Here is a 14,992-nt window from a genome sequence, read left to right as displayed (position 1 = left end):
GTGAAAGCGTGTGCAAGCTCCCAGCGTCGCAGCAGCCTACCATCCTTACGTTATGCAATATTAAGGTATATAAACAGTGTCAAAGGGAATTCTTTTCAGAAGAGAGTTTGCGTATGCAATTTTAGCCAGGACTGTGAAGGAAACACAGCTTGTATGACTCTGCTCTGCATGTGTGCTTGTTTGTCTGGCTCTTGCTCCCTGCAATGCACCCAAGAATTGAAGATGCAGATTTTTCTGCAAAGAAAATTTGGCTTACAGGGCGAGGGGGAAGGGATAGGAACAGACCCATCTTTCATATTTTCCATAGCAACTGAGCAGCAGTAGGAATAGGAACTAAAATAAAATGATGCGGTTAGATAAAAGCTTCACTAACTGAATGGAACCACAAAAGTTTTTTTAAAAAAATCAATTTAAGTGGAACATTAAATAAAAACTAGGCAATAAATGTATGAGGAAAATCAATAACTGTGAATGCGTTGTGTATCTGTATTTGTCTAGCCCTAAAAGAAGAAACAGGATTAAGAAATAAAAAAGCCAACCTTAATTTTCACTGTTTTAAATAACTATTCAACCTGAAAATTAAAACCCAGTATCTGACTTTCCAATATGCTGAGTCCTCTCTTGGAGTAATGTTCTGAAATATATTGTGTGTATATGATGCAGGGTTCAAAGCATACTGAAAATTTCTAAATCAAGCAATACATACTAAAACCTGTCCTGAAAAAAAAAAGGATCTGACAATACCTATATGTTTTATAGATACACTGTGCTAGGAGGTGCACACAAGACAGAATTCACAATTACTTTAATAAATATTAGTTTGAAGGAGAAACAAGCCAACATATATCTGAGGGACAATTATTGGAGCCTTTAAAATAGATATTATTTACAGTAGGTTTGTAAGTAGTGCATTACTCTGTGCAATAGGTAGCAGCAACTCTGAAGGCAAGGAGCACTTGGAACCATGTACCAAGCCAGAGCAGCCTTAGAAGCTGCCAACACCTTCTTAGCAAACTGTGGAAATTGATAAAGAGTCTAAAGCTCTACATGAGTCCCTTAAACCAAACTCATAAAGTAGGGGCATGCTAATTCACATCTGTGGTTATTTTCTCTATGGAAGAATCAGTGTAAAAAATACAACAGCTACCAGCTTTACACCCAGCAGGACTGGCTTTCAAAAATTTTCCTCTGTATAGTTCCTGGGAATAAGTGTACACCTGATGTGAAAGCAATTAAGAGACTCCCTTTTTCCCCACCTTTGTTTCCAGCATCCTGGTTGCTAGAATACTATGAAATGAGGGCACTTATCCCCAACATGTAAAGAAAGATATCTGTGAGAGGGGCTGAGTCACTTGTCCAGCTCTAGTAGAAACTCACTGCGTAGAATTTGCCGCGCTAAGATTCTGCTACTGGGGAAGTAGTTTAACATTAATTTGCATGTTAGTAACCGAAGAGGCACAGCAAGAGGCTCAGTATTTGCTAATATGTTTTCGAATGCTTTGCTAATATGATTTTCAAATGCTGCCCTCCCCATTCTTGCACAATCAGACCTGTAGCCAACTTAGCACAGTGCCATTGCCTTGTGTAGATGAACTTTATGTGGCTATGGTACCCAAATCCATGCCAGAGGGACTACAGTGGTTCAGACGCATTTCAGGCAATGTGTGCCGCATATGCAGAAGATGGAATTCAAACTTGCAGTTACGGCATGCCTGCTTTTTAGACAAATCAAAACTTTTCATTTAGGTGGTTAGCAAGGCAACAGAGAAACCTACAGACTTAACAGCAAATCTGAGTGGTTCCACATCCCCATTTGGGAAGGCAGGGCACACAGGCCTCGATTCTCTAGAAAGAGACTATTCAGAGTCTGAGATCATCATGAATATCTCAGTAAGATTACTTCTGCCCGAAAGAGAGGAAATGGTTTCCTTAGCCTATGAAATTGGGTGCCATGGTCAAAAAATGCTCTGCACAATTGTTCAAATGGAGAAGTGAACAGGAGCCAGTCATCCAGATGCAAATAGCCTTGAACCCAGAAGATAATTGTCCTGTCCCTGTCCAAATTTTACAGCTTGGCTCATCTCTCTCACAATATTTGAAAACAGTGACTGAATCACTTTTGCTAAGAGAAGCTCTGTGCGTAGGCTACAAGTAATCAATGTATTTAATTGGTTTCACAGCATGCAAAAATGATACAATATGCAAACTGTTAATGTATAATTACCTTCCTCCGTTGTTCTTGCTTCATTTCCTCTAATCTTCTGTTTTCATCCTCTCGAAGAGTTTGCTTATAAGTATGGCTCCTCGTCTATTGTTCAGCAGAGAATATAAACATATTGGTGTGTGGAGAGGGGGGGGGCAAAATCCCAAACTTTATTCCCAAATCATTACACAGGTAATTAACAAAACAGAAACACTTGAACAATTCCAGTTACTTAAAAAACAGATGAGTCTCAAGACTAGCATTTAAATAAATGGTCTAAAGCCTCTCAGTCATTCGGTTTGGCTGGATGTCCACCTTCACATCACAACCAGGCAGCCACAGCATATGCTATTTCGTGTCCCAGTGGCAAGTATAAAGATACCCTGAGTAGTCAGAAAATGCAGTCAGGATATATGATAGTGAGATGGGGTATTCTGGGAAGAAAGAAAAGTACTGAAAATATTACCAAGATAACAAAGCAGAACAGAGGCCTGGTAACAGAGGGGAACCCAGGATTATTTGTGGAAAGGCATTTGTGGTGGCAGGGCAACAGAAGCTGAGAGATCAAGTCTGCTATATTGTCTGTGGGGCAGCCAAGAGAACTGAAAATCTGAACTACACATCATGAATAATGTATTCAACTGTGTAGTAGGTTTTCATTACAATAACTAGCTCTGGTCTTTAGAAATTGTAGTTGTTAGCAAAAAGCCAGCTTACCATTAGGATCCTATAGGATCCTTAGGATCTTATACATAGGAACTTATACTGTAAAGTCTTTGAGCAGGGACATAGTGTAGCACACTAAATAATGAGCCAGAATAATTTAATACAAGAAGTGTGCAGGTTTGACTTCAATGAGGAATTTGTTGCAGGTCTATACAACGTTCTTGAAACTTGATATATGCATGCAGAATGACACCATTAAAATGACACGCACATAATTTGCTAAAAAGAATAGAGAAAGCAATTATTAATAGCTCAATTTTGAGTTGGGAGGGAGTGTGTCCAGGGAGACTCATTCTGTGTCCAATATTATTCATTACTCTCTGTAATGGCTTGGAGAATTGTGTGGAGTGTATGTTAATCAAGTTGGAAGACAATAAAAATCTACACAGGATTGGTAACACTTTGAAAGACAGGATTAAAATTAATTATGAGCTTGATTAAATAAGCAGGCCAAAAAAGTCACCCATGACAGAGTCTCTCCAAAGAAGTTAAATTTGTTCATGCACATCAAGTAATATTTGACACTGATATTTGAACTAGGTGTGCTAAATTAATATCACTATCAAAGAAATGATGTGAGGGAAAAAATTCGATCAACATGACATTGTCCCAAACATTTTTAGACAATGAATTTTAAATTTTAAAAAATCACATATATATATGCCCCTCTTTTAACATGCATGTCAGGCACTTCCTAAGCTTATCACACTTCACTATTTCAAATACATTGTTCCTGAATCTTTTAATTACTCCAGACAAAGGACAGGTCCAAGATAACATCAAAATTAGAGTTCAAGCTTTCCCACTGGTTTAGCATTTTGGTACTACACTAAGTTTATTTAGATAACAACTCACTGGTTATGTGCTTCAGATTCCTCACACAGAGCACAGAGGCTGTGCATATGCCTATAGACCATACCTGATCCAAGTTGTTTGGGAAGACATTTTGCTGACTGCATTGCTGCATTATAAGCAAGTGATGAATTGATTCACAAAGCTAAGGAAATGCTGCTATGCAAAAGACATGTATAACAAAGAACAGTACAGATAAACTATGTATTTTATCTGCTTGGATACTAGTGAAGCCAAAGATGAACTATGATATGTAATTTGGCATGACTTATTAAGAAACCCCTCAAAAACTGGAACGGGAAAGGCAAACATAGGTAGGTGAAGAAGGCAAAGGCTTAAAGTAGGACCTGTACACCTGAAAGAATTCAGGGTTCCTTCAGGCATCCACCCACTTCTGTATAGATAGGAAGACACCACACCAAAATGCTGAAATCCAAGTCAGTCCCAGGGATATGAACTCACTTGTCTTCGCAGTTCAATGTTCACACCATACAAAAGGCTGCAGAGCTGGGTCTTCCTTACCAAAGAACAAGCTCCCCACTCTTTGGAACATTGGATACTTCAAGAGGGAGGTAGAAGTGGTTTTAAGACATCTTTTCTCCCTTCCCATAGTCCTTCATCTTGCTTGTCTGCCCAGGACTACAAAAGACAGTCTGAAAACCACTCTCCTGCAACTGACCTTCTGCCCAGCAATGCTGCTCAGCAATGCTGGGCAGAAGTTGGCTCCTTCAAGCTATATATCTGCCCACATATACTAAGATTTCTTTAGGGTTTCCAGAGACACAAAATGACCTGAGGAATCAAAGGGGAAAGGAACATGCATTCAGTATCAGCTTCCTTTTTCATGCAATGAAAACCGGGAAGAGATACTAGAGGCAAGACACAGCTGTCATATATCCTGTTTACAGGAGTTTCTATAACGGGATGGTCTTGCACATTTCCAAGGCTTACAAGGAAATATGGAGGTAAATCCTTCCCTCCCTTTACTCAACTGTTGGTGTTCAAGGTTTTATACAACAGAGAGCTGCCCAGATCGGATACTTTCAAGTTTCTGCTGACTAAGGTCTATGGCTTGTAATGACAATTTCTGTCCACTTGGTTGCCTGCTCTCTGTCTTCCCCCAATTACAAACCTCCCTAAATGAGAAATACTTCTGTCTCAGGGTTAATATTCCTCACTGCAAGTTTTTACATCACTAGGAAAGCTTGGCTTAGACACGAAGAGACTAATCATATGTGAAAAAGCCTTTTTGAGGCAATTAGAATAATGAAACTTAAGCAATATTTTATCTACTTCTTAATTACATCGATACTTACCAGATTCATTCAAACTGGGACAAAGTCCCCAAGCAGTCAGTGGAATCACTTTTAGGATGCAGTGAGAAATAAGCTTCTCTTCTGACTAGATTTTCAATGCAGTAAAGTATCCGCTGACATGAACTAGTTGAGATTTCATAAAAGCTTGCCACCAACTGATGGGTACAGAGCACATTTAAGATTCTGATCTGAACTTAGAATATAAATCTGGCTCTCATTTATGAGAGAGATCTGTGAGTAATAAAGGCAGTCCCCTACTATGTAGGATACTCTGCCAATGTGTAAGAGACAATGTAGGCAATCTCATTCACCCAGAAAGACTCCTTAGTACTCACTGAGTTATAGCGAGGCAATTAAGCTCCATTAGAATATTCTAATATTACACTATTGACAGCACCTGGAAAGCTGACAGAAAATATTGCACATGCCATGGTTTTGCTTACCCATGCTGTAGATTCTGGGCCACGATTAGCAATCTGACAGGAATCACTCTTTGGCAAACTCAAGTCCAATCTGTTCAATAATTCATTGGTTTTGCTACGAAGAAATCCAATCCAAATAGAATTGTTAGTGCTTCCATAAAAATAAATACAGCTTTTTATTCCACCCTTGGAATCTAGCCTAGACATTTTATCATGTAACTGCTGAAAAACATCACAGGTGGAACGAAAGGTTATGGAGACAGACAGAATGGAATGGGACAGAGGATACAGAACCTATATTGTGGATAAGACATTTACTGGGTGGAATTTTTAAGCAAACAATTATTGTCATTTGCATATTTGGGGTCTATAGTGGCTATGCTTTTCTCATTGTAAATCTCCTAAAACCCAGACTCGCATACCATCAGACTTGATCAGAATGGAACTGCTTCACTGAATTGTTGCAAATCTTTCAACGAAATCCATAAATCTCAGATAAATTATTTAAAAGATTATTTTAAGGAACTTTACTTCATGGTTAACACAATGAAGCCTTACAACAGATTACTTAATCAAGCAGCAAAACTTTGAAGCATTTTGCAGCATTGAAAAAAAATGCTCTTAAAGGAGAATTGCACAATGTTGTCATCTCTTATTCTGGCAAGGGCAATTTTGTTTTTCCAATCGCATCCCTTCTTATAAACCAGATTTTCAAAGTAGCATCACTTTGTTCACAATTTCAACCAAGTACAGTTAAACAAAGTCACAAGCAACAACACAAACAAATGCTAAAAATAGGATTTTCAGTGCCGTGATCAGGAATCAGTTTCCTAACCTGCAGACGAAGGCATATCTATTCAAGTCTTTGCTCACTCAAAGGAATAGCGTTAGAGGAAAGAGGCAATTTTATTTCTGTATACAGGTTTGGAAAGCATGAAAGTACTGAAGTGAGAGCAGAAAGAGGCATTCAACACAAAGATTTACTCTGCTAACAGGGCAACAAGCTAGCTCTGTGAGGGAGAAGATGCCACTACCAAGACAGCTACTTAACCTTGGAGAAAAAGCCTTGGCTGCCAAAGAATGATGATGACTAACTGCTGAAACAGACTACCAAGTGTGTTTTTATCTTTCACCCCATGATCTGAAATGGTGAGTAAGTGCATTTTTGGAAAATGTCCTGCTGCTCAGTGGGTATATTGAGAAGTGGGAAAAAAGAACAAGAGCCAACAAGTTCTTCTGTGCTACTCCACACAATACAAATCGATGTTACCACTTCAAGTACAGAGTACTTGCTCAAGCTATAGTAAGCCATGCTTTTAGGGTCTCAGCATTCCCAGCTCAATCCCTTTCCTCCATTACCTGGGAAGTTAACATGGACTTCAGCCAACACACAATACAGAAAGAACCAAGTGAAATGTAAGATTCTCTGATCTACAAAGCACCTGTATATCAACGATAAATGAATTAATAGTCTACTTAGCCAAGCATTAACCACACACATTTTTTCCATGAAAGATGAGTGGTTGAGTGGTGAGATTGCACAGAATAATCTTGGGAACTTGAAGTTTTAAATTGCAGATTTTGTGTTTCTCTACCTATGTAAAATTGCTAAAATAACAATTTATTTCTACACCAGAAAGACTAAGAACTCTTACAAAAAGTCTGGAACATAGTTCAGAAGGCTGAAGCTCTGCAAAGAAATATCTGGCAACTTGAGGGTGTACCTGGATGTCCTAACTCCTTATGAATGGTAAAAGAATGACATGGGGTATGTGGAAGTTCTCATTATTTGCATAAAAATGGGGTGGAGGGTTAAGACACTGCATTTCCCGGAGCAGCACACTGATAGATGAAAAGCTAACTCACTTTCGGTGTTAGAAAAGATGATTACAAGAGTGGAAGCAAATAAAGTTTCTCAGCGAGACTGTGCACTGCCTTTGAATACAGAAAACACCCTACTACACCAAATTAAGTAATACATTAATAAAGTGTCGCTATCACAAGAAAGGGACTCAGGTTTCCAAACCTGACTAAAGACAAACTCAGTCAAGTCAGTCACATATGTTAATTCATTGTGTATCATCTCTATGGAAACCCAGCAACGCATCTGGCGTTGCCAGACTGTCAAAATATTGTCTGAATAATATTTTCCATAATATTAAACCTAAAGTCATAACAATGCAGAGTATGGCATAAGCCATGCTGCAGGGAAAGGGGGAAGTCAGAGAGATGACAGTTCAATTAATGTTCCAGAGAGGAAAGCATTATCTCTTTCCTGAAGGAAATCAGCATATCAAAGTGTCCATAGGTGTTCCACATTCAGACAGTTGGAGCAACATCTCACTCGCTTGCTAAAACTTCAAGGGCTAATCAAAGATGCCAATAAAATGTGTTCCTCTAAACTCATTAAGGAAGGAAAAGCATGAGCTGAAGAAAGTAATTTGAATACAGCAGCATCCTGATACCCTTCAAAAATAGATAGGCAAAAGGAGATCCAAAATTTAGACAAACCAAGAAGATGGCACCCTCCTAACAGGCTGCTAACCTGAGCTCTGATTACCGCTAAGCATCAGGCTGAAGGGAAGAGAGCTGTTCAGAAGCACTGGTTAAGCTGGAGCGATCTTATGAGGGTATTCTGTCCTTTTTGGTAGCCCTGTTTCCCATTACACCATTGGGAACAGGCCTTTTGCTCTGGTAATTAAAATAGGCTACTCCCATACTGGTATGTTTAATAGCACCAGGCAATACTCTTCACATGGGAACTCAGCCATCTATATTGTGGTAACAGTTCCTGGAATAGTTTTGACCTGTTTCAAATAGCACTTTCCCAAACAACTCCTGGCTGCTGTCCGGGAATGAATATCAACCACAAGTAACTCCTACTTCGGGTGCAACTGCCCAGTTTTGGGAGGTAAAAAAATTTGCTAGCAATGGAAGCAGGCAGTTTCAGGCCTGTTGGCCTTAAAAGTGACAGTGATTGACAGCATTTAATTTATTAGTACAGTTGCAGCTGTGGTGGAGTGAAGGACAATACTGGATTCGGGGGCTGAAAAACTCTTAAGAGCTGTCATGGGAAAATACTGACTCTGCTGCCAGGATCATTGAGCAACGTGCTAGGTGGGGACAGTGCATGACTGTGGAAATCAGTCCATGTTGCAGATGCTTTCTGTGGGTCCTCAGATATAAGGCTTTACATTTCACAACTATTCTTCAGGCAGAGTCCTTTCTTAAAAGCTGTTACGTAAAAGCATATGCTTGAAGCTCAATGAGTACCTGTAAAATGCAGGAACATGAATCTGTTAGGTGTTCCACTGAGAACGGTGTAATTTAGGGATTTAGAGTTGGCACCCCACACTCACAAGCTACTTTTAGATCAGGGAATCCACACACATTTCTTATTGTTTGGGACTAAATGCGTGTGTTGCCCACATTCCCACAGGGGTGAGACAAGAGGGTGGATATAAAAGCCAGGGTGAGTCTAGGTTCCTCTGGCCTAAGTAGGAGTTCCTGTGCTCTAACAAGGTCAACAGCCTTGACAGCCGAGAAGCAGAAAGCTCCACAGATGACTCCAGTGGGCAACTGTGGAAGATCTGGAGACCCACACTGATCTCATTGCAGGACCCAAGGTCTAAGATCCTATGCAGAATAAGGGCTTTAACTTCGTATGTCACCTGTTCTTAACTCCTGCCTATTTGGGTAACTCCTGTCACATCTACAAGGCAAACAGAAGAGCCAGTCCAGAAAAGGATTTGTCCTTAGGGACATGAATAAGGATATGGACCCAGGCTTCAGCATCAAATAGCAAATGTGTGAAAAAACCCCTCTGCATCCACAGGCAGTGGAGAACAAAGCTAGCAAAGCAACCTGTGTGAAATGAGAAAACGCATTGCTCCACCAGCTAGAGAAATGTGTCGATTTGGGTTGACTCTCTTTCAAACTGGCCAGGAGAACAGAGCGTGAGTGGCACTGCGAAACATGGTTTAGTGGGCATGGTGGTGTTGGGCTGATGGTTGGACTTGATGATCTTACAGGTCTTTTCCAACCTTAATGATTCTGTGCTTCTGATTCTGTGATTTTCCTCCACCCAAGAGTCGCACAGCACTGCTCGCTAAGTTTTTCATTTGAGACTGTCTTCCTCTCAGAACAAAGATATAAAGAAAATAATTTTTCTGCCCACATATAAAGTTCTTGGCTTTAAGTCTGTTTTACAGACTAACATTAAAAATGCATCAATTAAAAAGGCTTCTTGTAATCTTCATTACCGCTCCCCAATGAAACTTGTGGCAATTAATTCTTTTGCTTTAATTGATGGGTATAGAAACGCCAGGATACAGAAAAACATACTGGCTTTTATGCCAGTGCTTTTGAAAAAAAAAGTACAATAATTCTGCATATATAATAAATCTATTTATTTCTTTTGACAATTTTTAAAAGATAATGGCCATTCTTCTTACTACTGAAAACAAGACAGCTTCTGAACTCCTTGCTTTCTCAAGCTGCAGGATCTCCAGCATTACAATTCTGCTCTAATGAACATCCACAAGTATGCTAAGAGCGATTCAAAAACAGTAATAAAAAATAAAAATAAAGAATCCCAAGCCAGGTAAATAATTATAGTAATTTCAGAGAGGAGACAACATGATTAGCCACTAAGACAACAAAAGTAGCATCTAGTGCTCAATGACATGGACATATCAGCTTCCAAATTCATTGCCAGTACGCAATGCTAAAGTGATATTTCACCATTTTCTTCCAATTCCGCTGAAAAACTGAGAACCCTGCATAATGCATACATAATGTTAGTTTCACACATCTGCCCAGAAGTTTCATGATGGTTTTTAAACAATAGGACTCCCCCTCTCAAAACAAAACCAAAAACCAAAACTGAATTTCATTCAAGACATCTTTTTGCAGCACCAGCAAGAGTATCTACACTTCTCCCCACTTCAACATATTTAATTGGCTAAGGGTAACAACCTCCTCTACTTTTGCAGAAATTAAGATCAGTTGCTTAACGCTACCAAAGCCCACCCACAAGAAAAGCTGCCCTTCATTTCAGTAGGTTCTGTGGCAGGTGTGTTCTTACTAATGCCCTTGTTCCTTCCTCAGTGAGATCTCTGCCTTGTGCATCTTGGTCAGGCACTTGCTATGACCCACAAGTCAGGCTGGCTGGTACTAGGGCCATTGCTGTTCCTCAGTCACGTGGCCTAACAATAACAAATGTTACAATAGAAGAAATTCCAGAAGGTCAATGCGATTGCTGTCCATTTATGCAGGTTTCCCATAGATTCTATGTTGGGAGTCCAAATGGAGGTGTAGTTGGGATTTTCACAAATGAAAACCATTTTCTAAAGTTTGAATGACGCTGGGGGCCAGTAACACCATTTGTGAAAATAGTCCCAACAAAAGGTATGTATTTAAAAATTAAGCCATTAAGAAAGTTCCAAGTAGCCTGAGTGGGGACATCAATGGCTTTTGCTGGTATAAAATTATACATGCCTCTTCTCACATCCCCTCCTCTTTGCAGAGATTTAACACAGCAACAAGAAGTTTACAAGGTTTAGGTAAATTCAGAAGGCTACAAGAAGCTGCCGTGTTTCCCACAGCTGGACTATGACAAGGGGCGAGGTAGTAAAAACACCTCCATCTGTCAGCAACAAATATGCCCTCAGCTCTACACGGATTCTGGTTCTTCTCCTCTACCTCAACTCTAACCCACACCTGCAGGACAGTCCACTTTGGGGTAAAGAGAAACAACAAACATCAGCCATGTGCAAAGCTGTCAGTATGAACCACTGTGCATTTTTTGGGGGGGGCATGGGGGATTCATCTTTTGCTGGAAGCTATAAGGTGAAAGACTACAATGTGAAATAATTAACCCATTAAATTGCTATATGATGTTGATGGCTCTTCCCCAATGCCCTTTCCTGGGAAGAAAGGCCATCCTCTCGGTATTAAGTTCACTTGCTTTCCAGCACAACTCCTTCCAGTAGCCACATACCAAGCTTAATGCAGTATTCACAGACTTCACTGGGAGTAATGCACAAGCATACTAAGGAGGACAGTGATCAAAACGGTGCTATCTTTGGCTGGTAGGCATTCTTGTCTGCAGGTTCTTGAGCATGTGCTCCTGTTCTTGGGGATAAGAACAAAAAATGTGGTACTAGTTGATTTTAGGTATAAAGCTTCAAGAAAGTATAAAAATAGTTTTTTTTTTTTAAAAAAGGCAACTTTCTCAGCAGAATTATTTTCATCACTTCCCACCCACACCCAAAACTAATCTTTCCTGTCAACCCACTTGCTTTTTTTGTTTTCCTGACTGGATGAAATAATACAGCTAGGCTATTCTTTCCTCCCACCAACTCATCCAATACTCTTGGAAGTTATTTTAGACATCAAGTTTCATTTATTATCTGAAGTAATAAGCATAAATCCAGTTTTAAGGAAAATGCAGTTTTGTATAAGTCTATTGCATAACTCTTCCATTCCATGTGCTCCATCTGCATGTGCAATCTGCTTCTATATTTTCAGCCAGCTTGCACAGGCAGATTAATGCGTACAATTAGAAAGCAACCTCACAGGCGTTCAATAAACTGCCTTCATTATTACACTCAAGAGAGTCCCTTTGGATGTCTATAAAAGCCTAGTTTTCTGCCTGTTAGCTAAATAATTGACAACGCTTAAAATAATCAGGAGCAAATGAACAAAACGAAGACCATTGTGGTGAAAAGAAGCAAACAAAAGATTCTCAAGGCTACAAACCCTTTTTGTGCGAGCCCTCTTTCATTCTCTCTAGCAACCTATATTAAAAGTCTGGTCAGGTTTACACTTGCGCTTCTGTGGGGAAAATTTGTTACCAGCCTGCTGTTTGAACCACACATCATAGGGGACTGAAAACTGGCAAGAACACTAGTATTTATCCTGTAAAAATAGATAAATAAAAAAAAATTCTGTTTTGAGTCACATTTTATTTTCTTACATTTTATGACTTTTGGGAAAACTGCGTTGGCAGGCAAGTGTGTATCAACTTGGTTTGGTGAACCTCCTGCATTGTGTTTGGAATATGCACTTAGAGGCACTCTGGCAAATTCTGTTCCCAGCTCCTCCAAATTCTGAGCACAATATATTGAGTGCACACATGTACCCGAGTGCAGCAGTGCCAGGAATTTTTACAGGAGTACAACCTTCACAAAAACAGAGGCATGAATATGTAACAAAGGGAAAGATGAAGTGATACAACAGCCATCATGTACTATTAAAAAGAAACCCTATGTGCTAGACTGCTTTTCCCATTACATAAATAGTTAGATAGCTATTAGAAACGCAGTGGACCACATCCAACACTACAGTTTCTGGGAAGTTGAATCCAAATTAAATAAAAGCACCTTACTAGAGAGCTGGGCTAAAACCTTATGGTACGACATGCTACAGTTCAGGCAGAGGTTCACACAGCCTGCACAGCAAACCACAGAGAAAAGCAAATCATGAAGTGGCCATCCCTCATTACTGTTTGAATGACATTTTTCGTGTCCTAACTAAAGAGGGATGTCCTAAAGAGTCCTGAGCCAGCCATCTAACCTCTTTTTCATTCCCATTTGGAAAGATGGACACTCAGTCCCTTTCCTTACAGGGATTAGCAATTGCAAAGTATGGACTATGCAAGCATTCATTATCTTTTAATGCACTCTGACAGAGACACAGTCACTACCACAGGCCAACAATGTAAAATGCATTCAAGACACCATTACTTAGAAGGAAGGATTCCATTTCACGTGTAAGCAGTTTCCGGTGGAAAAGTACACACGTACTCCTTACCTTCCAGATCTGGTATCTGCAGATGCAGAACCACAGCAACACTACCGCCAATAAATCCCTGAAGTGTTTCTTCTCTCTTAGTACAAACCATAGCAATCCTGCCATGCAGCAACTCCCACAGTCCAAACTGTGCTCTTGTGTGCTGTTCAGGCTTTTTATACACAGCTGCTTTAGGAGATATACCTTGTGGGTTTTGTCCATTTTAGTCACCTAATAGAGCTTGAGTCCACCTGGGTCAGAGGAGCTGGTGATCCCAAAAAAGAAAGACTTACAGACTTTTCCACAGTGCCCTGCACGCATGTCTAGACCTTATTCTCACGAGATACACACACTCAAGCAACTGTGATAACAGATACAGTTGACTTTCAAGGGCCAGTTTCACACAAAGAAGCTAACAAGACTTTCAAGGGATGGGAAATAACTGTATTCTGCAGACGGTGGACAAGGTTGCAGACAATTGTTCCTTTTGGCATTCACTTACTTCACGTTACACCCTTAGAAAGGAGATTTCAGTGAGAAGTTCCTGTTTTTAATAGTGATAGGGATTTAATCGAAACAACGAACTTCTGGGCAGCATCATACTTTATTGTCAGAGTATGTTAATGACATGAGAATCTTAAGTGCCTTTCCATATCAAACAGAAGCAGCACTTCATACAAGAGGGGTACTGATTGGGCTGTACCCTGTGGAGGCAGATACAGCTAGAGATGGTGATCAATTTTAAAAGGTTTCCCAGCTAATGAGACTGCTGGTAGGCATTGATCTCCTCAGGAAAATTGTGATGTTGCAGCTACAGATGCTTACAGGGGACAGACTAACAAGGCAGCGTATCTTTTGAAATGGCTCCACAGGCCATGCCTTTGCAGAGGTCATAGCTTTATATGCAGTGCAGGACCTTCCTTCCCCCCTCTCCCAGCAAGCAGAGAAGGAGATCAAAATACTTTAGCAGGGACAGCAAAGAAAGGGGCACAACCTCATATTTGTTCTCTTCGCCTCTAGACATAAGCTTTTAGATAATGGAAGTAATGAGTCACTCATTTTTGCATAGTATGCAGAAGCACAGCTTTAAATACCAAACATTTTTCTGTGAACATGTCTCTAATAACCAGTAGTACATCAGTAGAGTTACTTTACAAGATCTGAGACGTCGCGCAGTTATCTTCCCATCACTACTGCATGTTGTGCTCCATTACATCAACGTATCTTAGCAATATGACCTCAACAACAGCTGGTGGTAAATCCGTTAAAGCCCAAGACTCCTCTTCCTCTACCCACCAGAGGATTCCTTTGGACCAGAGAGGGCACTAGTGTCACTCTGTACAGCATGGGAGGTTTTTGGTTAACCAAAATTGCATTCACTGTAGGTAGGTTTTCAGCTCACTTCCTCCAGGTGCAGTATCTACTGGGCCCTCCTGGTGTATGTTCAATACATAGTACATACAAATAACCTCCTGACAGTTGAACATAATCTCGAGCAACGGAGCTCAACAGTCCAGCTTTACCTTCAGTTACATCAGTCAGTTTGGTTTCCTAAGACGACACCAGCTGAACGCTCACAAGGTTCTCCTAAATCAGCGGACAGAACGTCTGCCAGTCAGCCTCCTTCCCAGTGGCCAGGTAGCCTGAGATCCTGCACCACCTGGGGACCAACCAACTGC

At 40.3% G+C, this 14,992-nt stretch overlaps 1 protein-coding gene across 1 annotated transcript in view; it reads right to left on the bottom strand.

Annotated features, from left to right (window-relative positions):
- The window catches only part of EPSTI1 (epithelial stromal interaction 1), a 48,929-nt gene that overhangs the window by 8,773 nt on the left and 25,164 nt on the right, over window positions 1-14,992 (bottom strand). The window contains exons 7-8 of the mRNA XM_059824721.1: window positions 5,541-5,634; window positions 2,225-2,308 (exon numbers count right to left, since the gene is read on the bottom strand). Of these exons, the coding sequence (XP_059680704.1) occupies window positions 2,225-2,308; window positions 5,541-5,634 (178 nt within the window). The remainder of the gene's footprint in view (window positions 1-2,224; window positions 2,309-5,540; window positions 5,635-14,992) is intronic.

This window comes from Gavia stellata, chromosome 1 (genome assembly GCF_030936135.1).
Source record: "Gavia stellata isolate bGavSte3 chromosome 1, bGavSte3.hap2, whole genome shotgun sequence".
Classification (NCBI taxonomy): domain Eukaryota; kingdom Metazoa; phylum Chordata; class Aves; order Gaviiformes; family Gaviidae; genus Gavia; species Gavia stellata.
This window is presented reverse-complemented; position numbering and strand designations above follow the sequence as displayed.